Consider the following 27902-nt stretch of genomic DNA (forward strand, 5'->3'; position numbering starts at 1 on the left):
ACGGCTCCCGGCCCCGGCTCCGGCTAACCTTCCTTTTCGTGCGTTGTCAAGATGGCGGGTGCAAATGATCCGGCAGTCCTAGCTTTAGTGCATGATTACTTACTCAGGAATCATCTTAATCTAGGACAGATATTCCAGAAGAAAGCTAAAGCTGTAAGTACATTAACACGTTATATGCCTTATTGTAATAATGTGACTTAGTTGTAAGTTTTAGTTCTAGTATTGTTTGTGGAGCAGACCTCTTTCACTGCACCACGTGTGTGGTAAACACGTTTTAGTTGTCATTGAATTACGAGTATAATTTAGCTTAGATCTTGTTTTAGCATAACGGTAAATGTTCATACTTAAACCTTAATTAAGGACTTTTAACCCGTCGAGTGTCCCTTGTTTTGGCCTTAACCCTTAGAGTGCCAGGCGAGAAATAAAAGTAACGCTCAAAAAATGCCGATGATTTTTCCCGAAGGTCGCGCTAAAAATGCCGAGCGCGATCTGGCGATTTTTAGGTTAAAATTTCGTAAAAATCGAATTTTCGATATTTCGACCAACGAAAATCGATGTATCGCATCTAGCAACTTTCGACTCAATGTTAATATATGGGTTAAAAGAATCCGAGTATTTATTCGGTTGTTATGACAGCTGTTCGATCATTACGAAACGTCCGGTCAGCCGGACGTTGGCACTTTTGGCTCGTTCTAAAAACGTCCGGTCGGCCGGACGTTGGCACTTTTGGCTTGTTTTAAAAACGTCCGGTTCCCCGGACGTTGGCACTCAAAGGGTTAATGTCTGCCTATTTTTAGCGAATTTCCCATATAGGGATTAAGCTATTTGCTCATTTGCAAGGTTTTATGAAAACGGATCTGAGAAGCTTGAAAACAATGTTAACACGTTCGCTGCGGAGCCTCAGCGCGGCGCAGCCCAGCCCGCAGCGTCGAACAAACCCGATTGCCGGGTGTTTGGCTCTCATATTTCGGTATGACGAATAGCAAATAACGTGCGGTGATGTCCTGTTTTATAACAAGAGTCGACGTAGTTCGCTAAACACTCACATAGCCTAACTTATAGCAGCACTGCTTGGAACGTAGCCGGTCCCATCGTATTGCCAATTGGAGGGAGAAAGACGGGAAAACAAGTTGATTATTAAGTTTGCCAGACGGGGATTTTATGGGGAAATTTTACTACCAACCTACAACACAACTAAAAGCAAGTCACCGACTACACGCTAACGTGGAATTGGTCTGCCTTCGACCGACGCTAGAGCAAAAACGATGATATACGAAAGGCATTGCCGAGCGTATCCGATCGGTTACGGCAGCGACTGAACAGTGCTCGGCCCGTATGCGGTCGGATACGCCCGCAGTGAACGTGTTAATTAACTTATACTGTTCTATATAGGCCTACAATTTTGTTTGGAAAATCATGGGATTCAATATTAAATATACATAGAACATAAGGAATTTTTTTTTCAAAAAAATTTTTTAGGTAGGCCTAGGCTAAAAAAAAATTATGGAAAATTTTCAAAAGAAAAATAAGTTTCGCACTCAATGAAATTGTATAAATTATAGGCCTATAAATATTTGAAAATAGCCACTTCGTTCTAAATTTTATGAGGATTACAAATATAATAATATAAGGAAGTAGATTTGCAAATAAATAAGTTAGGCCTCTGGGCAAAAAACAGATTTCAGTACATAGCGTTTAGCTAAGAATGCATAGCCTAACCATAGCTAGGAATCTGGCTGATAATTTACATCAATATCACTACCTACTTCTTCAGGATCATCAACCAGCCCTTCAAAATCACTTAAATCTTCTTATAATGCACCACGTATCACTAGGCCTACTTTTGATTTTTAACACTAAAACAATGATAAACGTAATAAAACACATCAGTCATCGGTCCGAGGTTAACCAAGCTGTTTACAAATACGCACGTCAGCTGTCTGCTACAATATTTTCGGAACTAAAATGAATAGCGCTTAGAGACAGACCTCCGGAGAAAGCTCTGAATCTGTCAAATAAACCGATACCTTACTCGATCCAGTTCAATCCGATTTTGTCAGTCATAGAGCCTTCGCCGTAAACAGTGTTTATGAGTCGCTGCAGCGACAAATAACACTCGGAGGGTTAATTTAAAGGTTAATTTGTTCAGGGTTATGGATTGGTTTAGAAGGTCTAAGCCAAGCTAGGGCTAAATGATATTAAGATAGGTAGCTTGATTTATCCTACATCTTATTAGTCTATAAGGAATAACACCTGCGTTGCCTGAAGTACACTTCATAATCCCTATTATTGTCTTGTACCATGTGTCCTCTTCGCCGCAGTCTTCAAGACTAGGGAGTCGTCATCTACCTACCTAGGCGCAGTTTAGGAAATAACCTAACTAAAGGCCTGCCCATACTGCTGCGGTCTGCGGTATGGGTATACTGCCTCTTCATGTATACACTGGTAGATGTATGCTAGGTTAGGGTGCCCACACTGGCACGGTTCGCTGTACGCGGTACTTCTATGAATCGATCTGTAGGCATGCTGCTAATTCAACTGACAACTGCTCTAAGTACACTGAGAATATGTGTACCCTACTGCTGAAAGACCGTGCATTAAAAATAGGGCATGCAGAATTTTTGCGGTAGGCCTACGAGGGTAAGTTAAATTGTACTGCACTGGTGGCTGTGTACCATACTGCGCTAAAACTTAGTATGGGCGCTCCCATTAGCTTTTGTTATTCTAAAATACCTGGCGGTTTACCTGTACCGCATACCGCGGCAGTTTGTTCGGGCCTTTAGTTAGGCTACTGACTGCCCTTTTAACACGTTGACTACCACAATTATATGGAATTTACGTTCGCATAGACCAGCGACGCAATTGTGCGTCAACTCATTTCTTACAGTAGACCACTGACGGATATTTGCGTCAGCTGGTCACATTGAAATAGACTAACGACGCACAGTTGTGTCGGTGTTCAATGTTATTAATCAGCGTATTTCTTAGCAACGGTCTATTTTAAACCCCTGATTTTATCGAATCGGTCTAGAGGGATATCTGCCACAAATGTGAGTCGCTTGGTCTGTGGATAAGACGATTGGTTACGTCACACAACAGTTGGCAACATTGTTGTTTACATTATGTATTCCGCGACATCACAGAAACAGATGTAAACGTTATAACCTTAGCAGTTTTGGCAAGTGTTTAGTGGAGTTTCTTTATTTGATTGTGTAAAATCTTTGAAACAACAAAATTTACAACGATGCTTACGTGCGTCGCCTGGTCTATTGAAACGAAAATGTAATCTTTTAAACTGGATTTCGTTAAATAGACTGACCGACGCGTATATGCGGCGTTTTAAAATTTGCTCAAAACGATAAATAAAAACAATAGGCCTTATTATTGCTTACTAATTCACTTAAGGTTAATATGAAGTCAATTAGTCCATTTAAACGATATTTCTCTTTTGGTCTGTCGGCAATGTTATCACTTGGTCTGTAAGCAACGTTTAATGATCATTCCTTTTGGTCTGTAGGAGTGACCGGACTGACGCAAATGTGCGTCGCTCGGTAGTGAACGTGTTAACCCTCCAACTGGCAGCGCGATTAGGCCTATATTAGATTGTTTCTGTTGTGGATGCAAATAGTAGCCTATAGTTTTGTAAAGTTATGGTTAAGTTATAAGTTAGGCTACTGTTGGAAGATAAGTTAAGATTCTTAACTTGCATTTTGTTACATAGACAAACTTTATCTCACAAAGCTATCACTGTTATTGAGCACTAATTAAACAAAAGTTTTGAGGAAATCCAGTTGTAAATACTATTTCCAACGAAAGTTTGAATAAGAAGTGGAAGTTTTTGCACTAACATCCGCATCACAAAACTGCCAAACACAGTCACTTAACTTAACTTTACTGTTTCAAAAAATCATAGGAAGGGGTAAGTTATTTCTTGTCCACAAAGAAACGGATGGTACAGTAGGGTAATAAGTAGGGCTAACAAATTTCTATTATGGTGCAAAAATCATTTCGATACAAGTTAATTACATAAGTTAATGATCTCATAACAATAAACAAATCATTAATTAGGCATTACATGTTCTCGTGAAGTGGCAGAGCAACTATAGCCTAATAGTCGCAGTCATGACATTTTATTTACTGAAATTTATGATTAACTTATCCAAATAATAAATTTTCTCATTCAAAAGTCCATTTAATTATGTGCATTGTGGTTGGTAACTTATTTTTGTCTTAGACTGTACCACTGGTGCTGATGTTTTTTTGTGGATAAGTTAGCTATGGGTACTTTCCTGTTAAAGGGAACATTCATTATTATCAATGATTTCTTTTTGATAGCCTATATCGTAATTTTATTTTTTCATTCGATATATTGATATTAACAAATTGAAACTTATCAGCTGACAACTACGATAAATAAATATTGTTCAGTAAGTTAAGCCTATCAACAAACAATTTAAAAAAAAATATATATTGAAATGAAACTGTTTTACTGACCTAACTATAACCAAACTTTCTGTAGGCTAACATTTTGAAATTCCGTTTGATAGCCTATTCCCCATAGGTATGCCTTTTCTGTTATCAAACGGAATTTTGAAATGGTACTTAGCCTACAGCAAGTTATGTTTGTTTAGAATAGTTCCATTTCTTAATCCAATATAGACTATTATCTTTGCCTAAACAAGATTAGTTCTTAAACCAAGCTCTATAACACAATAACTCGGTTATTGAACCAAGTTTAACTTAGACATATTTGCTATGTCTGTCTGTCTGTAATTTTTAAATGCGTTTGAAGATAATAAAGCAGATTGAATATGGATCGTAAAGGAAAACAAAAATATCAATGTATCGAAAAGAAATGAAGAAATCATCGATAATAATGAATGTTCCCTTAAATAAATCAAAAACGGCCTTAACTTGCAAGCGAGATTCATATAGGCTACATGTTTTTCAAACTTACTCAAGTCAAACTGAAACCAAACTAACCTAATATAGGCCTCTACGGAAATATAATTATAACAGAATTATATTTCTGAATCAGGCTGTTTGTCTAACTAACTAACCTCATTCTCTGGTTGACCAACAACGAGGCCTAACAAGTTGAGTTTTGGTTTTTACTTTTCAATTTCTATCATGATTATAGGCTCTAAACTGTAAATTTTTAGTTCTTGGATATTATTGTGCCTTGACTGAAAATATGACATAACTTAGAGACACTACCCTACTTATTTTTAGCAGCTTTTTGTGAACTTTTTTCACTGTTTGCGAACAACGAATATCACGAGTGTTACTGACTTTAACAATATGAATCCTATTTAACTGGGTACTTACGGAGGCCACCCTTATACAGCGCGCTGCGGCGGTTATGTTAGGTTGGATTATCATAAATATGTTTGTAGAACTTTTCTTGTTTTGTTTTGAATCGAATGATACCAGATGAGTCATACTTTTGCCCGTCAAATTCCCTCCAAGTGGGCCAAGGTTAGGTCAGTGTCCTGATTGATAACTCATCTGGTATCATTTGATTCATAACAAAACAAAGAAAGTCCTAAAAACATTTATTTATGTTGACCCTAACATAACCGCCTATACATAACAGCGCTGTATACCTACTTGGCAGAGTACATGTGGAAGCTGCGGCGACGCATTCAACTCAATCCTCGCTAACATCGCTGCCTTTAGAACTCATGACCATGTCAAATTTTAACAGTAAGTCAATTAAAGTATGTTAAATTTCCAATTATGTAGTTAATATTGGTCTCTGGTAAATAAAACCTCTAAAATAAGTGGCCTCCGTATAATACGAAAATAGGCTACTGTACCTTTAGCCTAACTGTTAGTAATTGTTGTTCAATTTCAAAGTAAGACTTAGGCCGACCCTGAATGTGTTGAATGTAATACAACTCAATAGGTTATATGGTTCAATAGGTTTGCTCTATCAGTTGAGTTTGAATATGAATTTAAAAAAAAATTATTACTCACTGCTAAATCACCAAAAATGCCTTGCCATTACAGAGTTTACCCATTGCCAGTTGGACGGTTAAGTTATTGGGGTCTCTTACTAATCCATGTTAGCGATTTCCTACCTAGAGAAAGCTATTATCGTAGTACTTGTGGTAAGACCTAGACCTGGGACCGATTAACTTTTTCGTTTTAAAGGTCCCTAGAGGACAAAAACACCATGCGTTCAAATTTGTATATATGTGTATGTGTCCGTTAGCACGATAACTTGAGCAAAAATGATCCGATTTTGACAAAATTTTGTGTAAACTACATTTATTCTAACCAGTTCGCAAACCAGCGTGATGGGACTAAGCTATGAGAATAGGGTTTTATGTGGTAAAAATTTGATTTTCCTATTTAAACTTAAAATACCCCTGCCGCAGCAAACCTGCAGACTAAGCGAATTTCCATTACGTGGCTGGATTTCTTCTTAAATAGGCCTATTGCCTACCCTGAAAATTATCAGATTTATTTATTATGCAAATAACTTTAATTTCAGTGAGTACCTAGGTTTGCTGCTACAGGAAAGGTATTGAGGTCTGTTTTTAATGAAATGTGATAGCTTAGTATGAAATACCCTAAACAAAATTGCCAAATTTGATTAAAGTATATCCATACAACAAACTACAACAGTTTATTTACTCTCCATAAGAATAACATGGGAATTTTAAATTGAAAATTTTTTAATTGTAAAATTTTGCAATTTATCTCAAACCATTTTGTAGAGCTTAAAAACATTAAACTTCATTTTAGTATATAAGCGTTAATTATGTGCTTAATAATCACATAGAAAATTGCTAAAAATTAAATTATTATCATGTATTTTTATTTCCCATGTTATTTTTGTGGAAATTAACTTAAGTAAACTATAGTCATTTGCATGTTTATGAACATATTTTGATAAATTTTGGAAAGTTTATTTTTTTATACTAAACTAAGTAGTACGTAATAACATTTCACAAAAAAATACCTTTTTACCCTCCCTGTTACAGCAAACCTAAACCTACTCGTTAAAGCAATGCTATTTAAATAGGGAATAACTGTCATCTTTCTAAGAAGATATTGCAATGAGAGTAAATTAATGATTAATTAATGAGAATAAATTCAATCAGGAAAACGGAAATTCACTTAGGCTACGGCCACACAAGCGTTTTTTTCCGCAAGAACGCAGCGTGAAAAAACGCGAGAAATATGGGCAGCATTAAATGTAATGAGGTATGCCACACGGAGTGTGTTTTCACGCAGATTAGGCGCGTCTTCAAAATCGACCGCCGCGGGCCCGCAGAAGAATGGACTGGGGTGCATTTTTGAAGCTTGTTTTCACGCTCTGTCCCTGGCCACACGGGCGGGAGCAACACGCAGCTTTGATCAAGTCATTCTAGCAAGTTAAAATAAAGATAAATGTAGGCCTATCTAATTTTTTCCAGGATAGCGTAAAATATTTTTGGGTCTAGCCAATCACTTAGTAGGATCTTAAAAATAGGTCGATCTTACTGGGCCACTTAATAATTTGTTACTAAAAGGAAAGGCATTTAGTTGGACTAAAAAATTTAAAGATGCATTTATGTAGTAGAATATTCAAAGATCTGATGAAAACTTGTCATAACAATATATATATTATATATTTTTTTTTACTAAATGTCAAAATAAAATAATTTTACTGTTGTATCGAAATTAATATGTTATAGCCTATTTATTTTTTATACTAAATGTAAATAATTAAATGAAAGGTTTACAAAATAAAATAATTTTAGTGTTGTTTTCGTATCGAAATAAATATACCATTCATATTTCTTGTCCACTAGTCAGAAACAAGGTTACTATTCCGGCCATGAGGAAGATATATAACATAATTACGTGATTTCGTCAATAAACTGCGGGTTCCCACTGCATTTCGCCGCTCCTGGACTTAAACCGGCGTGAGAATGAGCTATATTTTACTGCGTGAAAAAAAGCATGTGTGGCATACAACAGCAGGAATTGAAGCAGCGTGAAAATAAGCTACAGTTTACCGCGTGAAAAAACGCCCGTGTGGCCGTAGCCTTAGTCAGCAGGTTTGCTGTAGCGGGTGTATTTTGGCATTGGGATGACTTTTATGAATCTTCCTGTGTTAAATTTACATGCAAGAGGAGCATTGAAAGACTTCAATATGTGTGAATCAGAAAGGGATATATCTGACCTGAAACTAACAAAGAAGAGTTTACTGCAGGTCTACAAGAATTTTTTTTTTTATTGAGTATTTGGTAAGTTATAAACCTAGGCCTATTGGTTTTGGTAATTATATCGACCACAGATGTCACGTTAAAATTTAATTAAATTTTTTATACTAGCCTATTTACAAAATGGTTTAGAAAAAAATTGAAAAATGTTTGTTTTAAGGGTCATATGGGTAAACTCCCCAAAGTTCCCTTAAGTCCGGTCATACTTAGCATATACATATGTAACTTATATTGAAGTTTTAAAGGAACTTTGATTAGGTTAGGTTTATTATTTTCCGGTCAATTTTTGGGACTTTAATTTCCCCTACTTATTATCTCCAAAACTTCATTTTACACTTCAGGAAGTGAGTTTTAGGTTGATTGGGCAATGTATTTAAGTTAGTAAACAAATCCAGCCAAAACTGGTTAAACACAATCAAAGTGGGTGTTTTTGTTAATCATGTTTTTTCCAGCTTTGGCTGGGATTGTGTAGGCCTACTAAGCTTATTCTTGTTATGTTAAATATAATTTCCCATTTGAGGAAAGGGTGAGGGTCAGATTTCCCTCACACAGTACCTAAGTATGTACACCTTAGTAAGTCACCAAAGTATACCAGATAGCTTACTTGTAGGTTTTATATAGAATTTTTAACATTTAGGAAAAACATCAATCTTAAATTTAATTTTGATGGGATGTGGCTGTTTTTATCATTCTTGAATATAACCAGGCTATCCTACCTCAGTCTGTAGTCCAAAATGTTCATCAACAACTATGGTTCTGGCTAGTTTAGTTGTAAGCGCAATATTATAAATGCAAGCAAAACATCACACTATACTGTAATAGATACAACTTCCGAATCGGAGAGGTGTGGAGGGGTAGCGAGCAGTGGGGAGACTGCTGTTGCGGTGTTGCCGCGTTGTTAGTCGCAGTGAGCGGGAACTGCCACTTCCTCACAGAATATGCGCGCCAGCTTACAACAACGCACGCAACCTTACTACACTGTGTGCTGTGCTGTAATTTTGTGTTATCTGTTGATAGATAGAGAACATCTGCTGATAGGGAAGTGTTGTAAACAGAACAACGTAGAAGTATAGAAACATTTGTTCCAAAATAAATGATTCCCTATGTTTGGAACACTCTTTGATATTTACTGACATTTCTGTTGTAAAACCAAAATATACTGTGAAATACACATGTGATGACTATTCCAACATCAACAAGTTTTTTTTCTAGCTTAGGGGACTTCTAAACTCTCGCGGACAGTATACTTTACTCGAAGTAGTCACTGTCATAACACTGGAGGAACTGCACATGTGCGTGCGGGCGTGGAGATGCAGTGCGATATGGCAACAGCGCCTGTTGCTATGGAAACCGCGTCAGGCTCTCCTTGCTCTTATTGGTCAGGTAGTCAACCTGGCAGTTCTCCCTCTTACTCGAACATCAGATCGCCCCACCACGCCGATACGGAAGTTGTATCTATTCAAGTATAAATACATAAAACACAACATGGACATAACCGAACGAAAATTTATAGTGCCATCATAATTGTAACCGATCGAACCCGGCGACAGCAGTAGACTGGACAAGGAATTGATGGTTGTGGTTGTGGATGAAAATTTTGGACTTCAGACGGGGGTAAGATAGCCTAATCATACAAAAGAGAAGTCCAATGTCTATAACTTACAATAGATTGTTATATTCAGGAATTGTCCACTTTTAGCCTTATATCTTATACATTAAGTTACCTGGCTTATAAGATAATGTTCATAGCATTCATCCCTCGTTTTACATATAATGAACTAAAATGAATTTGTTGTTCCTTTAGCCGGTCTTGCCCAAGGGTACTCCATCGCTTGAGGATGTCATCCAACATTTTCAGAGGTAAAGTTTCCCAAGATTCTTTGTACATTACACTTGTGCTACCTTGCTGCACTTTTGTTTTTATATGGTTTATACTATCACTTTTTTCTAGAATCCTAACTTAGTTAAGTTCTCTTATTAATTGTTATTGTAGGCTAGTGTTCTTTATCATTCAAATTCCTCAGATTGTTTTGTGTGAAGTTCCTTACATAATTGAACATTTCCAAATTTTACATAATACCACGTTTTCAATAAATCTCACTTTAACTTAAATGTTATTTTGAAATGTTTTTATTATCTCGCTTTCTCATCTGTTCGGTATAAATTTGGCAATCAATTTTAAACTAACTTCCCGATGAGCTAGATACTTGAAACATAGCTCACAAATGGATGACAATGCAATATTAAATCATTTTATTTTCTTGGGCTACGCCCCATGGGCTTCCAAGGTTTTAATGCTTACATTTTGAAAGAATATAAATAAATATATCAATTAAATAATATAAATAAATATTTCACTTTAAGTCACAACAAATTTGTATTAATCTCAACTCAACTGTCATTGAAAATAAATAATCTTTCAATAGTTAGGCTATATTAGTAACTAACAGTTCAAACCCTCTTCTAATGCTATTATCACTATTTAAGAAATTGACATTTACATGAAGCGTAAATAAATATAAATGTATTCAAGCATTTCTCTGGTCTCGCCTGGTGAAATGTTCATAATTTAATTCTTGTTTTCAGCACATCAAAGAAAAAAATCAGCATTAAAGGATCCGGGGCTAAAAAATCAGACTCAGAGTCAAGCTCAGGTAAGAATAATTTTTTTATACTCGTTTTTAATCAATGATTTTATATTAGGAATATATTTTTTAATCGGTCATAGCTTAAAAGGCTTTTTTTGTCCTAGGACGCTAGGCACGAGCCTGGGATTGTTTTTCACTTTACTTCAGGCTAGACCTAGGGGTTGCGGCATTATCACTTAGATAAAATCCATTGGTGACTTGGCGGGGATCGAACCCGGGACCTCGGGGAGTGAAGTCCCGCACTCTAACCACTACACCAGTTCGCTCCCCCCTAAAATTAACAAGTGCACCCACAACAACCATTAAGAACAAATAATAATATTGCATATTTGCCGTCGAAATTAATTATACCAACCGTTCGATTTAGGTTAAAAAAATTAACCGATTAGTCGTCGGTTATTTTGCCGTGTGTCAAAAAATTTGATCTAGACGTGACTTTTCATTGCAAAGAGTGGTCATTTATGGTTAGTGTAATATATATTTTTAAATGCTTCCTATTCCATTCTTGCTTATTTAATCACCATATAAAAAAGTCCATTTGTAATTATTTTTTGGACTCGGGGGATTCGAGGATTGGAGAAGCTATCTGTTGTAACTAATAGCCTACTTATATTAAGTAAAAGTTCATGTGAACTTCTATATATTCTTGAAGTTCTAAATATTCTTATCTTATGGTGATAGTTTTCCAGCAGTGAGTGGGATGTCTCTCTCTCTCTCTCTCTCTCTCTCTCTCTCCTCCCCCTCGCACTCACTCTCCCCTCTCCCTTTCTGTCCCCTCAACCCCAAGTTTTTGTCCTCTCATTCACCCCCTACCCTCCCTCTCAACACCATGGCTCTGTCTTTATTTCTCTACCTGTATCTCTTGTATCTTTCTTTGCTCTTCGCCGACTGACCCATTATAACGTTCTATTCGTGGAATGGGCCTTAAGGATTTTACGGTCTTGTGCTTTCCTACATGTATACATCCAAGCAATGTTAAATTTAATAATGGTGTCGTATTGTAGGCTACAAAACCTTACTTGTGTACTGGTTAGAAAAGGCATTACATAAAGTTTTGACATTAAAACTAACATTGTTTGGAGACCGTGAAATTCATAAAAGTAGACCGTGTGAACCGTGAAAACGCCGTGAATTTTTGGAAGACAAATAGTGGGAACCCTGAATATCTTTCAAAATTATTTTGTAGAGCTTCAAAAATAATAATTTAGTAGGCTACATTGAAGCTTGATTATGCGCCTAATGGTTACGGAGAACATTCAAACAAATTTAAAATTCCCATGTTATTTTTATGGAGAATAAGTCAACTGTTGTAGTTTGCTTGTTTATGAACATATTTTGATCAAGTTTGGAAAATGCATTTATTTCTTACTTACTACTACTTTAGTTCATCAGTATTTTGGTTAGATATATAATTACTCCTTGGTATTTATAACTGTTGACTTTTTCAAATGTATGGCCATCAATTTCTATTGGTTCTTCAGTATTATCCAGGTTTCTTGAAAAGTGCATGTACTTAGTTTTTGAATAGGTAGTTTGTTTTTAGGCCTACTTTTTCTGTTTCTTTCATAAATACTTCGGTTAAGGCCTTCAGATCTTCTAGTTTTTCTGTGATTATAACCACATCATCTGCAAAGGCTAAGAAGTTTATTTTGGTTCCTATTTTCACTCCTATGTTCTTCTCTGCTACCTTCCGTAGAGCTTCTTCAATGGCAAAATTAAATAGGATCGGTGATAGCTCATCTCATGTATATAATATTTATCATCGGTGATTGATATACCTAACTATCAATAATTTGATCATTTATTGATTAGTTTCAATACTTTTTTAATACGGTACTTTAATACTTTTCGATGACATGGCGACCATACAAAGTAGGTATTTTAAGCCAAGTATGAATGGAGATGAGTGTAGGATGAGTGGCGCGATCTTGTAGTCTTGTTAGTGACTAAGGCCGACATATTCCTTAGACACAGCTGTTAATTAATAGCCCATACAGCTAACGGCAACTAAGGGACCTACAGTTTATAGTGGAATCCAAACCACATTTTTGCCTTGATATATACGAATTGGTCTAACTATCAGGATAGTACTGCGGATAGTCGTAGTACTCACTCGTGCGGACGTTAATCCACACCAGAGAGTATCGCATCCACAGTGCATGCCTATAAATATCCACAATTCGTGACCTCCTAGTAGCTGGATTACAGGACGACAATTGTAAGTTAACCAATTGTCTTCATATTTTTTCAGAATCTGAAGACGAAGCACCCACCAAGACACCACAAGTCAATGGAAAGTTGCCTAAAAAAATTGCTGAACCACCTGGACAGAAAAAGATGACTTTTGTTACTACCAAAGGGTAGGTTTTTCTAACTAATGTGAATAGACAGAAAAAATAATTGACCTGACAAATGCTGCGATCCCTTGGAATAATGTTGGAACTAGTGGCAATGTCCCTGGACGAAACAGTTCCGTCTAGGAGTTCCAGAAAGCATTTGCGGTGGGACGGATGTGTTCTGTCTAAGTATATACCAGTGGGTTGATAAGATTACATTTATTTTATGGAATTAGGCCTGCTATTGTTTATTCAATTGAACTACATATTGTCATGATATTTGACTCAAACCTGAAATATAGTAAAAGAACCTCATTAATTATCTCATGTGCCAAAGTCTACAACCAACCTTTTCGAACGTTATTGAATTTGGATTATGTGGGACGATTCGACACATTTTTATGATGATGAAAAATTCTCCCTGAATTCTATGAAGGAGAGAAATTGTTTCAAGACGGGACTGAAATTTGTGTCACTTTTGTCTGTTATATATCATATAGTGAATTTTTACAGGAATGAAGACTTACTTTTCTGTTTCAGCAAACCCAGCAGTAGTGAAGAAGACTCCAGCGAAGATGAACCTCCAAAAAATAACGTAAAAACCCCCCAGAAGCCACCAACCACTCCCAAGACTCCAGTGGCTAAGAAACAAGCCAGCAGCAGCGACGATAGTGATTCCGACACTCCTCCAGTTACCAAAAACAAAGCTGTTGTCAAACAGCAACCTGCTAAATCCGTCCAAGCAAAGAAGGCTGAATCCAGTAGTGAAGAAAGTAGTTCAGATGAAGATTCTAAACCAGCTTCCAAATTACCTCAGAAAGCCGTAGTGAAATCGACCCCAGCTAAATCCACACCTGCAAAGCCAGTCGTAAAGAAAGCTGAAAGCAGTAGTGAAGAGAGTGACTCAGATGATGAGAAGACACCTGCGCCCAAAACACCTGCCAAGACCCCACCTCAAAAACCAAAACCTGCTAGTCCTGGTAAAACACCCTTCCCTAAGAAAGATGAGAGCAGTAGTGATGATAGCAGCGAAGAAGACAGTAAACCCACCCAAAAAGTTCCTGTCAAACCACCAGTCAAGGTATTTAATGAATTTTGATAGTGCAATAATATTAAAAATGCATATTATGGGAAGGCATGGCATACCATATCAATGTTTATTCGAGCTCTTTTATTTAGTTATATTTGTGAATTAGTCCTTTAATTGTGTTTTTGGCATTGCTTAGATATCTGAACAAAAATTGTTGCTGTATCTATGTTCTTTAATAGTCTTAATTCAAATCAAATTTATCTGAACTTTTTTTTATCTTGGGTAGGTAAAGGTTTGAGGGATGTTTATTAGTAGGCTAATATAAGTTTACCTCAATCTTTATGATGATGAATCTTTCTCCCTGATATCTGTGAAGGAGAGAAAAATGTTTCAAGACGGGACTGAAAGATGAGGTAATGCTACGGGTACATAATGACTGTTTAGGGAAATAATTATAGTAAAATCATACAAATGTTTTTTTAATGAATTAATTGTAAAAGTATAACACCTGAGTTTCACTAGTCTGAATACGAGTAATCCAGACAAGTTCCAGAAATGTTGTGCCCTGATGAAAAAATGTATAGGCCTATTTTAAAAAATTTAATGACCTGGTCATTTTATAATTTTGTTGCATATTCATATTCAACTATTTCGGCCAATTAATAAATGCAGTAGGCCCGACATTATTGCTTTGGATACATGATAGTTTATTTAATGTAGTAAATAAAGTGGAAGCAGAACAAAGAACAATCAATAGCTCAAAGATGAGTCAACGCTTGCGCTGACGTCCACTTCTTACACATCTGTGTGCTGAAAGCTATGTCACAAAGGATTTTATTAGTTTTGACTGCTTCATAGCGTGTTATTTGTATGAGTTATCTAAAGTTTTTATGGTTTTCAATCATATGAATATAATGCTAGTTGGTTATTATCATCCACACGTCTCTGTTGTCCTGAAACAGGACGGTTCTGTAGCCTATGACTGGCAGGAGCTTACAAGAGCTTTTTTCTTCATTAGGCTACATTGATTTATTTCTATACAGTGTTTAGCTATCTAGTTATTGTTCAGTTTGGTTAGGCTGCATGGGTACGCAATATTTATGATCGTGTCATATCGGTTTTTTATTAATGTAAAGATGAAGAAATGAGAGATTTAAATAAAATGTCTGTTTACACATTTTTTATAGTTTTTTATAAAAAAAAAAAATTCTTGTTAGATTAGTGGTACTCATAAACCGTGGTCTCTCTCCTGCACAATTACCCCGGATAATCGAGGACCAACTGTATTTAAATTATTTTGGCTAATCCAATCAATCAGCTGTTCCATCCAGCGTTGGGAGTTAGTTTGGATTTAGCATGACTCAAGTGTAGTTAAACTCGTCAGGTACTATTTAAAGAGTGTTTGTCGCTGATGTATTAGAGGAAATATTTGGAAAAGAAAGAGAAATTCCATTCCTCAACACATGTTACAAAAGATAACATTTTTAGGCTCAACCAGCAAAACCTTCTCAACCTGAAAGTGACTCAAGTGATAGTGATTCTGAGGAAGAGCCTAAGAAACCTGCACTTCAAGTTGCTAAGAAACCAACACCTGCTGCAGCAAAACCAAAACCAGCAGCTAAGAAAGAAAGCAGCTCGGACGATTCTAGCAGCGAAGAGGAGCCAGCTAAAGGTATTTATAATTTGTATAGTTTTTTTTTGTTTTTGCTCTGTGCTTCTAGAGTATTTTTTTCAGATTTCTGTGATTAACCTTTTTGTAGGTTAACATTATTTAAAGGTAGTTGTAGATTAACTGTCTACAACAACAGTTTGTATTAAATATTGCTGACTTTCTAGTACAGGTCAAATAATACAAAAACACTCCATATAAACAACAAAATTTGTACATTCATGAAATTTCACCTGTGAGTTACTAATAATATGAGAAATGAAGATCCGATGAGTCCCCAAAATTTTGGGTGTCCTAAGGCCCTTTTTGTTCCGAAGGGCCCTTGTTCCTGAATAATTTTGTTTTTACATTTAAGGTCGAGTGAGGTGTGGTTTTAGTTATTTTTAATTGATTGGGACTAGTTTTAAGTGTATTAAACCACTCCATACAGGGTGTTTCGAAATATTATTACTTTTTACGATATTTAAACATTTATTCATAAAGTGATAAAATTTGTTATTTCCATGCTCTATATGAAAGGGGATTATTGAAAAAAACTGTAATTCTTTACTATATAAGAGGGGAGGATCACAAGGAGTAAGAGAAAATATTTTATACCCCCATTACAGCAAACCTGCAGACTAAGAGAATTTTCATTTGCCCGATTTTCAATTAAATCTAAAATAGCATTGAGTTTAATGAATACTTAGGTTTGCTGCTACAAGGAGGCTAATAAAGTGTGTTTATAGTAAAATATTAATAGCCTAGTATAAAACAAATAAATTTGACAAGTTTTATTAAGACATATCTATAAACAAACAAACAAAAGCATTTTACACTATTCTCCTTAAGAATAACATGGAATTTTAAATTTACAATTTTTGAATTTTATTCGTAACTAATACACTTACAAAACACGTTAATATACTAAATTATTTATTTTCTTTAAGCTATTTAAAATGTTCTAGAGAAAAATTGGGAAACTTTGTCTTTTGAGGGTCAAAGATTACAAATTTTTACCACATCAAACCCTGTTCCATGGACCGATTATGCCGGTTTCGTTAAAATTGAACCAAAATTACTCGAGTTATCATGTTTACGGACACGTATATAACATGGATATATTATATTATATATATGTATGGGATGTTCGCTAAAAGGGGATGGATAACATAGGTTAGGCCTACTAAGCAAAAATTTTAACTTTTAAGGTGGTGTGAATAATCTTTCAACGTGTTTTTTATGCAAATCTATTAAGACCAATTTCAAATTGATATGTACATTTCTTAGGTATTTATTTAAGTTATTTTTTTTTTCATTTAAAATAATTGTATTTGTATAAAACCTTACATTACATATTAAAATGAAGTACCTAAACTAAAGCAATTTTTCTACAATTTCCGTAGTATCTCTCTTTACAATTTCATCATCACAATAATTATTCTCAGACGACTCATTAACAATTTTATTATTCTTAGCAACTTGTCCATCTTTACCTACTGATTTTGTCCAAGTTGGTGTTCAAGCAGGATTCCCCTTTACAAACCTAAGACCTTGCATATTGCAGAACAGGCAACACCAATCTTAAAGCACGAAGAATGTGGTGCAAAAACACCTTTCATACATACTGACGTTTGCAACTTGTATCTTAAGTTCCTCAAACTTATTTTCAATCAATACAAGTACGGTTATCTTTCGTGGTTATGACGACCAGGACAGCACTAAGACATAGAGCAGCATTGTCGGTACAAGCATTTTTGTCCTGAACAATGGAAACGAGGTTTATGGGGTAAAAATTGGGTTTTCTTATTTACTTTACCCTCAAAACACAAAGTTTCCCAATTTTTCTCTAGAACATTTTAAATAGCTTAAAAACAAATTATTTTTTATATTAACGTGTTTTTGTATGGTTATTAGTTACGGATAAAAATACTAAAATTGTAAATTTAAAATGCCCATGTTATTCTTATGTAGAATAGTGTAAAATGATTTTGTTTGTTTGTTAATAGATATATTTCGATCAAACTTGTCAAATTTATTTGTTTTATACTAGGCTATTAATATTTTACTATAAACACACTTTATTAGCCTCCTAGTAGCAGCAAACCTAAGTATTCATTAAACTCAATGCTATTTTAGATTTACAGTAATTGAAAATCGCGCAAATGAAAATTCACTTAGTCTGCAGGTTTGCTGTGACGGGGTATTTATATTTTCTCTTACTCCTTGTGATCCTTCCCTGTTATATAGTAAAGAATTACAGTTTTTTTCAATAATCCCCTTATATATAGAGCATGGAGGTAACTAATTTTATCACTTTATGAATAAATGTTTAAATATCGTAAAACGTAATAATATTTCGAAACACCCTGTATGGAGTGGTTAAATACACTTAAAACTAGTCCCAATCGATTTAAAATAACTAAAACCATCGAAAACCACACCTCACTCGACCTTAAACGTAAAAACAAAATTATTCCGGAACAAGGGCCCTTCGGAACAAAAAGGGCCTTAGGACACCCAAAATTTTGGGGACTCATCGGATCTTCATTTCTCATATTATTAGTAACTCACAGGTGAAATTTCATGAATGTACAAATTTTGTTGTTTATAAAACCCTATTTTACCTGTACTATTCTGACCAAACCTCATTTTCACGCCCACCATAAAGGATTCAAGAGTAGGTTGAAGTCAACATGGTTACCTGTACCAAGATGTAAGTTTTAGTACAATAAGAATAATGTGTCTGGTATTAAGTTAAGGATTCTTCTTGTTGTCATTCAATATTATTCATTAGCCAAATACTGTTATCCCTTGCGAGTGATGCTAAATTGTAAAAGTTGATCTAAATATCTAGGAGGAAAAAAATTTTGCTTTGAATGTTATTGAGGAAAATAAAAGTTTGAAAACGTACATTATAATTTTGTTAATGAAAAAGTATATAGGCCTAACATAGATTCAAAATTTAGTCAGATAATAAATACATCGGATCTTAACAATTACGTATATGCTAGGCCTCTCCATCCTCGCCAATCCACTTTTATTTATCATCTTTTATACTTGCCATTAACTTCATTTTAGGACTCTCAAACCTACTTAGATTGGAATTTAAAAAGGTTTTATCAAAGTTTTAAGGACAAATGTTTTCAATCTGTTTTGAAAGACAAGCTTGTAACATATTCTCTTTTGATCATGCTCGAGCACTTGTTTTGGCAGCAGAGTTTCGCCACTGTGGTACAGGTTTTGTCATAACTATACAGTCACTGTGGTGCAGGTTTTGTCAAAAGTATACAGTAGACTCCCTCTTATCCGGACTCCTCGGGACCGAGGGTAGTCCAGATGACGGGTCTTCCGGTTAAATCAACATCCCCAAAAACTCGTTAAAACGGACCGTTTAAATTCATACTGTATACAACATTTGACTTAAATTTAGGAGAGCATTGTATTTAGACACGTGATCACTGGTCTCAAATCTTTCCCACGAGAACAGTCGTTTCAGTACCGCCCACTTCCTGCCGATCTAGTCCGGTTAAACCAATGTGCTGATAAAAATTTTCCGGTTAAAGCTGAGTGTAGTCCGGTTAAATGTTTCCGGATAAGAAGGAGTCAAGTGTATTTGCTTTAGTTAGTACATAGGCCTATTTCAATGTTATTGGCATAGTTAGCGATTTTGTAAAGGAACTGTCCAAATCCTTGTGTAGTCGACCTCTTGTTAGATAGCATCTTCAATTGATGTTTCAATTTAATTTTTTTCTGTGTTTAAATACTTTTTCATTCAATTCAAAACTTCTTTATTCTGTAACATGTAAATTGTTTACAAAGAATAGTCAGACCTAACCTAAATTATACATATTAAATAACTAATAATACATCCCACAGTTGAGTTTTCAGCTCTTAGGATAATATATACAACAAACGTTACACACATCACTCCAAGAAATTATGGAAAAAATAAAATAAAATAACTACAACTGTATCTTAAAAATTAATAAAAGCAATACTTAAATTAAGGATTATCATTATATACATACAGTAATTACTATGTCCTAATTATATTAATTTTGACTATAAGAAAAAATGTTGGAGAGAGTAAAACGTTGATTCAATCAAGTATGCCTTCAAAAGTCTCAAAATCTTATTTTGGTTTTTTTCCAATTTAATATTTCCTGGGAGGCCATAAAAAAATCTATTTCCTATATATGTTGTTTTCTTTTTGAAAAATCCCAAATTATGTTGTTCTACTAAACGATGAGCTCTAGTATTATAAGAATGTGTTGTATTGCCAATCGAAATCCTATTGCCAAGTATTGTAAATTAAAAATTTTATTGTTTCATAAATGTATAAACTGTAAGCTGTGAATATTTATAAATCTTTAAAAATATGTTTTACAGAATCATTTGATTTTAAATGAAACATTATTCTTAAAGCTCTTTTTTGCTGAATCAGAATTTGATCCATGGTCTTCTTTGTTGTTGATCCATATATACAAACACCATAAGCAATATGTGAATGTATTAGAGCAAAATATATGGATTGTAAGGTTTTAATATTACAGGAATACACCAGTCTCCTCAAAGCATATAGACCACTTGAGGTTTTATTCATAATATGATACTCCTTTACAAAACACACACTAAATAATTGGTGAGCCACTGGCTCAGTCTGTGGTCAACGAATACAAATCTGTAGCAGCGTAGACTTCAGTCATTAACCTGCCACTTTATTTTGTCAGTTAAGTTCACTCTTATGCTGTACCGGCTCAGATCCCTTGCTCTGATAGAGATGTTCCAAGCACAAGGTGGGTCCCATGTAAAACGGACAATTGCAACAGAAAAAGAGGCAGCTCAACTTCTTCTAAAAATAATAAATAGCCTTTAAAAGTTGTTGTTGTCTTTCCAGTTCAAACAAAAGCTGCCAAAGGGAAAGCTGTAACTCCAGCTAAGCCTGCGGCTGCAAAGAAGGACGACAGCGACAGTGACTCCTCAGACTCGGAAGAACCTCCAAAAGCCGCAGCAAAACCTGCTGCTAAACAAACGCCTGCCAAGAAACCGTCAAGTTCTGAAGATGATTCAAGTAATTTTTCAAATTGATATGATATATTGAATAATTTTCAAGGCCGTTAGCAAAACTCTAGTGGCCTCAAATGTTGTAGGCTACAAGGATTGACAAAAATCAAAAATAGGCCTTAAATTAAAGGAGATTAATCATGTAAATGTTGATATGTCAGTTATGATTTGAATTTACTTGGGTAAGATATGATATTTGTTAAGTGAATGGTTTCATTGCCGTTTTGTGGTGTTGAGATTACATGTACATAAACATGAGTCAATTTTATAATCTGAGTGTATAGTGATAGAACTATTTTGCTGTATCAGGTGATGAAGACGAAAAACCCGCCATAAAACTACCTCCAAAGTTAGGACAGAAACAGCAGGCAACTCCTAAACCTGCCCAGAAGAAAGCAGAATCATCAGACAGTGATAGCTCAGAAGATGAGAAACCTGGTAAGACATTATATTATTGACATCCTTTCAAACTGCCATATTGGCCTGTCAGACATTTATTCAGATCCTTAATAATAATAATGGTCATATTGAAGGGATTTTACTATTAATTCACCATACTTACTCCTAACAGCCAAGTTGGTTGTTGGTCATACCAACTTATTGACTTCATTATTTGTCTTTTGCTATTTCTACTGCCAAGCCAAGCTTTCTATGGTCTTTTTCACTTATGAATTGTGTGTCTTCCTAGATATGGTTTTTACTTATTTTCCTTTCTACACCTTATTGGTCAATTGAGTTAGAGTTTGTATTTTTTTACACATAACCCAACCAAGTTAATCTTTTACTTATCCATTTATAGTCTGGTTTCTTATGTATAATTTTTATTTAAACATCCAATCTTCCTTGATATTTCAATATGTGATGTGTGTGTTCGGATAACTAACAACGTAACTCATGTAGGTAGGGTTCTCAATTGCAAATACAATGTATACAATCTAGCAAATTATGCTCAGATTAATGGATGGCTAGGATTTTTATTTCCTTCCTGATTTTCGGGGTCGGAATTGGATGCGGGTTTTATGCAATCGCAGCGCCGTTGTGAACATGTTTCGCATTCACGGTGCCATCGTATGTTCTGCATTCACTGTGCCAACATTAACAAGAAATAAGAATTTGTATTCATCGTAAGCGCTATGTACATTACATGCAATGGATGAACGTCATTAAACTAACAGTATCCTAGATAACATGTCCTGCATTCACGACATCATTGTCTGGCTCCATCAAGAGTATGTTCTGTGTTGGCTGCACCATAGTCAACATAGCAAGCTTGATTGCGGCACCGTTGTGATAATTTTCTGCAATCATAATCGTGAAGATCTACTGCAATCATGTCAGACCTATCTTCACCCGCCATACCGGCTATGTTTCCTGTGATTGCTCTCGACGTAGCGAAACGCTGATGTTCAGAACAAATCCCACCGGCTCTGCTCCAATGATGGGGATAATATTTAAAAAAAAAAAAATAAAAATAAAGACCCATCGATACTTAAATTTTGAGATCTGATTCCTTTACTTCAGATTAACTTTTGAACCACGAAGTTTTGTAGGTATATTTATAGTATTGGTCCTACTCTTCTGAACATTTCTTTGTTATTCCAGTTAAGAAGCCTATTGCTGCTGCAGCTCCTAAAAAACCAGAAAGTTCGTCTGAGGACTCCTCCAGTGAAGATGAAACACCAGCCACAAAGACCCCTCAAAATCTTAAACGGAAGCGAGAAGATGACAACGACTCAACGGCGGTGGTTCCTTTCAAGGTATTTAGTACCAAAATATTAATATTTAGATCCACACAAGCCATTATTCCAGAAACTAGTATGTCATAAATTACTTAAGCATAACCTGCATAACTATGTTTTGGCATCACAGAGCCATCATTATGAATGAAGCAGTAGGCTAACTTTGTTTGGTTGCTTATCAATAGTGTTTTTTAACGTGTAGCCCACACAAGTTGGTAACACAAAACAAAATCATAAATGTATTCAATTTGTGAAATCATATCTAAATAACTTCTTGGTCAGCATTGTACATGTACGTGTTATTAAATTTATGGAAAGTAAATACAGAAACGTCTTATAACACTGTTAATATACAGTCCAACCTCAGTATAACGAATCTGAAGGGACCGAACTGAATATTCGTTATATCAAGGATTTCGTAAAAACGAGGTTCGTTATATAGAGGTTATGTTTGCAGGAATTTCGCTAAGACGAGGTTCAGAACCAGCGTCGGTCAATATAGGTCGGGATTAGTCATCATTAAAACACAATTAAAGTAGCATAGGCTACTATACTTTACAGTACAGTGTTTACATTGTACAGAAGAACCTAAATTATCCGGCATAATAAAGGGGAGGGATCTTGAATATTGCGCAATCATGACAATGGCATTGACCTTGGTACAGGTTAAGAAACTGTAAGTTTAAAATCACAGCTTGTTCTAACCCTCCTAAAACCTAGCCAAACACTGTATTGCGTAGTCATGTCATAGTCATAAATCATGTAAAGAATAAAACAAAACAGTAGTATGTAGAAAGTTTTGTAAGCTACTGCTCGTGATAGGCCAGTAGGCTACTTACAGTACAGTACCGGTACTGATTTATCACAACAGAGGACAGGAATGTCAATAATAATCATCAACTATAGCATTGGTGTTGCTAGTTGAAACAAATCGTATTGAAAACAATACAGTAAATTATTAGATAAGTCATTTAAAGATAATAAAAACACTCGAAAAAGGAATGTTAAAATAACGATGTTGCTATTCTTTCTCTTTGGTTTTGTTTTTATATTCTTTCTTAGGTTTCTCTTTATCCAAAAATTGTACAATTCACCATAGTTACTTATCGCCCAATCACAGCTTACTAAAACATTACGTCGTCATCAGTCCTCAGTGAATAAAATCAGTTCTCAGTTGCAACATAGCGCGCGCAGCGACAGCAGACAGCGATGTGTAAAACGGAGCAGACGAATGTTAGCGCAAGCGATGACGTCACCTTTCCATTTCATTTGATAAAGAAACAGATTTTTCAAAAACAATAATGGGGTGGGGGATTTGTTATATCGAGGGAAAGACGTAGACAGTTCGTTATGCAGAGGTGAAATTCGCAATGTAGAGGTTCTGACAATGATAAATTCGCTATATTGAGGTGTCTTATTTTAGCCGAAATCACGAAAAATTCGTTAAATCAAGGTCGTTGTTATGGTTTGTTCGTTATGTAGAGGTAAAATATACATTGTGTCTTATGGAGAGTTCTAGGGGATTTAAAAAAAATCGTTATATCAAGGAATTCGTTGTATCGAGGTTCGTTATATCAAGGTTAGACTGTATTATATTATTATAATTATATTATATAACGTCTTAAAACGTATATTTACGCTTATACTGTTACTCACAAGACGGTAAATATACATAAAAGATGGTAAGTGGTGATTGATTTCGATTGGACACTCCAATCATCATCAGACCGTCTAAATATATGTTTTAAGTGTTATAAGACGTTTCTTTTATTTACTTTCCGTAAATCATATCTGTAAACATGAATTGTAAGTACTAGTCACCACTTTATATTTTGGAGCAAATGACCTAACAAATGGTTAGATGACTGAAGTTTTATAGCAGGGATATTGTTTCAGCTTATCAAATCTGAAGGCTGGCCCAAATTTGTCCGGGTACAGTTACATTTCCCATCTGCCGGCACAAGCACACAAGCATTACAGACAGAACACATTATTGTGTTTGACAGAACTGATAGGACAGGTGGAATATTGTAACTTTTCATGATTCTTAGATCAAACATAATGTTTTTCTTTTTTCAGAAAAATGTCAACGAGAAAAACAAGTACAAGAATTTTGTAAAAGCTAGTGACGGCTTTGAAGGAGATGTAAGTTATCTGTTATATTCTTGTTTCTTTACTGAAGAGAAATATAAATTTTCTAAAATTACTGCACCCTTATTGGTCACAGGACTTAAAAGTCAAACATTACAAATGCCAGTTTTGTATATATAATATTTTGTTTTTAAATGTTAAGCTTTAAAAACAAAATATATATACAAAACTGGCATGTGTAATTTATGTAATGTAATTTATTTGAATAGATGTTTTGCCAACGCTAGAGCAAAGAAGTTCAAGGTATAAGTAGGAGTTAGGTTCAACTGAACCTTAGTTTTGCTTTACTACAAAATTTATGTCTTTATCCATTATATTCCACTTATTTACGTGTCTTTGTAAAAATTAATAATTTTTCTTAATTTAGGTTTATGGGTCTAGTTATTTCAGTAATCCTTTTAAAATTATACAAGTTATCTTTAAATAACAAACTACAATAATTATAGAATATTGGTGAGCCGGCAGAGAAGAAACGTAGAGTATCAGAGCCTTTTCGACGTGTGAAAAGTGATCAGATTGAGGTGGATCCGAGATTGGCTGACAATAGTTTTGAGGCAAAGGTAAGCAGACTGACCTTAAGTCAGCTGACTGGCCAATGCAGACGTGAAAATATGGGTTCTATCCGATGGAGCGGAAAAAAATTATTGTAGTTTGTTACTTACATACACATTTAGATTTCAGCCAATCCATAGTCCTGAAAAATCTTTTTACCCTTCTAGACTTTTATAAAATTTATAGTAGTTCTAGATGTGAAACATAAATTGCGGAGACCATAAACCAGAGCCTATATTTCATATTTGTTGATGGTCAGTCAGTAACGTTTTTGTTATATTTTAGGGAGATAAAAATGGTGATGAAGATGGCACAGAGAAGAGCAATGAAACAAGCTTCAGGGGAGGCCGAGAGGGATCACTGGGTCAAGGGGGTCCAGGGGGATTTAGAGGCCGGGGGAGAGACAGGGGTGGTAGAGGGGGATTTGACAGAGGCGGTCGGGGAGGCCGCGGAGGGTTTGATAGAGGAGGCCGCGGAGGGTTTGATAGAGGAGGGCGTGGAGGATTTGACAGAGGAGGTAGAGGCGGATTTAGGAAAAGTTGGGGAGACAAACAAGACGGAGAGGGTGAAGGTGGAGAGGGAGGAGGCTTCAGGAAGAGTTGGGGAGGTGGAGGTGACAGGGGGGGAAGAGGATGGGGCCGAGGAGGTGACAGGGGTGGCAGAGGAAGGGGAGGAGATAGAGGTGGAAGGGGTAGGGGAGGTGACAGGGGAGGAAGAGGGTGGGGAGGAAATAGAGGAGGCGGAGGATTCAATAAGAGGGATTCTTTTGGCAGCAATAGCGGAGGAGGAGAGCCTCAGCAAAATAAGAAAATCAAATTTGATGATTGAAGAATGAGGTAAAAGAGTCAATCTTGATTATACAAGTAGTTTTTGGTGGTATCTGTGCAGTTTGTAAATTTTTGACAAGAACAATAGTTGAAACTTCATCTTAAAGCCATGTTAACACCAAAGAAAGTTGACAACTAAAGTGGAAGATGGGACCTTTGCAAAATCTCAATTTTTCTTCTCAATTTTTTTTTTTTTTTTTTTTAAATTAGGATAGTGCTGCAATGTAAATGGGATTTGTATTCTGTTTTGTAGCGTGCAAAATAAAATAAAAGCAACTTGTACAAAATTCGTGGAGATCCTTCTCCCGCCCCAGACTTGACGTTGGGCGTTTTCCACTTGTTGCTCTAAATTAGGGAAAAGCAACTTTTAGTTTTCCTCAATAAAACCTTCCAATGGTTGCTCTAATTTTTAAGAGCAACTTCTAGCAAACCTACTAATATTTTACTAAGACAATCAAGTGTCAAGTCAAGTACTTCCTAGAACTCGTTGACTCTGTAGCTTAGCTTATAAAAGTTGTATCACTTTTATTCCTTTACAACTTCTTTTTTTATTACTAGGGTAATTATTATTATATCCTAACCTATTTTAACATGGAAATAATAGTTTTATAAATTTAACTTCTTGTACTTCATCATCTTGAAGATTCCATTTGCCGTTGGACATTGCCTACTGCCATAAAACTGTTAATGGTTTCATATTAAACTTGTAACTAATCCAAAGTCTTATTTCGTAAGTTAAAACCTTTTTTATGGATATTTTATCTTTCAATTGACAAAATCATTACGCAGGCTAACATGGACATATTTTAATGAAATTTGGAAAATTTGCTTACTTTATAATAAAAACACACCTTATTGTCTTCCCTGTAGCAGCAAACCTAAGTACTCATTAAAATTAATGATATTTAAATATGACATAAATCTAACAATTTTAAGGGAATAATGTAGTGGAATTCTAGCCAGTTAAATGGAAATTCACTTAGTGTGCAGGTTTGCTGCAGTGAAGGTATTTTATATTTATCTGTAAAATAAATAAGTTAAAAAATAAGAGCATAGTTATCGAGGATTAATAAATGTTGGCTTTGACACATCTCTACAATATCGTACATTCTCTCTCACGGTCATTGTGAAATCGTAAAAATTTTTTGTTTTCAAGGCGAAATCCAAAAAATCTTCTGCTTTCGCAGAGAAATTATCATCGTCTCCCGCTTGAATGATTCCTCTGACCCATACTTCTCTGACTATTGCAATTTTTGTTTTCTTTGTTAAATCAATGTTAATGCATTCTTAGATTCAATCAAGTTTTATATGCTAATGTTTATTTTCAGAGAAATGCTAGAGGATGCTGGGGCGAGAAGGCCGCCAAAGATCTCAAGTTTACAAGAGGGAAGTCCTTTAGGCATGAAAAAACAAAAAAGAAAAGAGGAAGCTACCGCGGAGGCCAGATCGACGTTGGTGTAAATTCTATTAAGTTTGAAGACTAGAGTCCATAATGTGACACTTAAGAGTATTTTTATGTACATAATTCCATTTTATTACATTCTTGTAAATGTAGGTCAGATTTTATCCCACTTTTGTTAATGTGTATGTATAATATAGTCCTGTTGTCAGCGCATGCTGGCTTTTTTAAAGTGTTTTTTTTTCATTCCTTTCTCATATTTTAATTTTTAATCCAACTCTTTTCT

General features: G+C 35.3%; 1 protein-coding gene across 3 annotated transcripts; it reads left to right on the top strand.

Annotated features, from left to right (window-relative positions):
• On the top strand, positions 1-27848 carry LOC128987308 (nucleolar protein dao-5). 3 transcript variants are annotated; one of them, XM_054408083.1, is made up of 13 exons: positions 1-153; positions 10024-10079; positions 10806-10873; positions 13119-13227; positions 13744-14284; positions 15722-15905; positions 20782-20955; positions 21258-21386; positions 22551-22705; positions 24767-24832; positions 25676-25928; positions 26109-26226; positions 27546-27683. In XM_054408083.1, exons 1-12 carry the CDS (start codon positions 52-54, stop codon positions 26216-26218), a joined length of 1947 nt encoding a protein of 648 aa, XP_054264058.1. In that variant the 5' UTR covers positions 1-51; the 3' UTR covers positions 26219-26226; positions 27546-27683. The 3 variants fall into 3 exon arrangements, with proteins under 3 accessions (XP_054264058.1, XP_054264059.1, XP_054264057.1); XM_054408084.1 differs by lacking the exons at positions 25676-25928; positions 26109-26226 and adding an exon at positions 25285-25398 and having other exon boundaries at positions 27546-27848; XM_054408082.1 differs by having other exon boundaries at positions 25676-26226.
• The last annotated feature ends 54 nt before the right edge of the window (positions 27849-27902 follow it).

Source organism: Macrosteles quadrilineatus, unplaced genomic scaffold, assembly GCF_028750875.1.
Source record: "Macrosteles quadrilineatus isolate MER2022 unplaced genomic scaffold, UCM_ALF_1.0 Scaffold_2__2_contigs__length_208266976, whole genome shotgun sequence".
NCBI lineage: Eukaryota > Metazoa > Arthropoda > Insecta > Hemiptera > Cicadellidae > Macrosteles > Macrosteles quadrilineatus.

Bases quoted from the DNA above. Each gene is read 5' to 3' on its own strand.
- LOC128987308 (XM_054408082.1), top strand. From the start codon at position 52: ATGGCGGGTGCAAATGATCCGGCAGTCCTAGCTTTAGTGCATGATTAC. The intron at 10,080-10,805 runs GTAAAGTTTCCC...TCTTGTTTTCAG, and splicing joins GTCATCCAACATTTTCAGAG to CACATCAAAGAAAAAAATCA. The intron at 20,956-21,257 runs GTAATTTTTCAA...TTGCTGTATCAG, and splicing joins AAGTTCTGAAGATGATTCAA to GTGATGAAGACGAAAAACCC.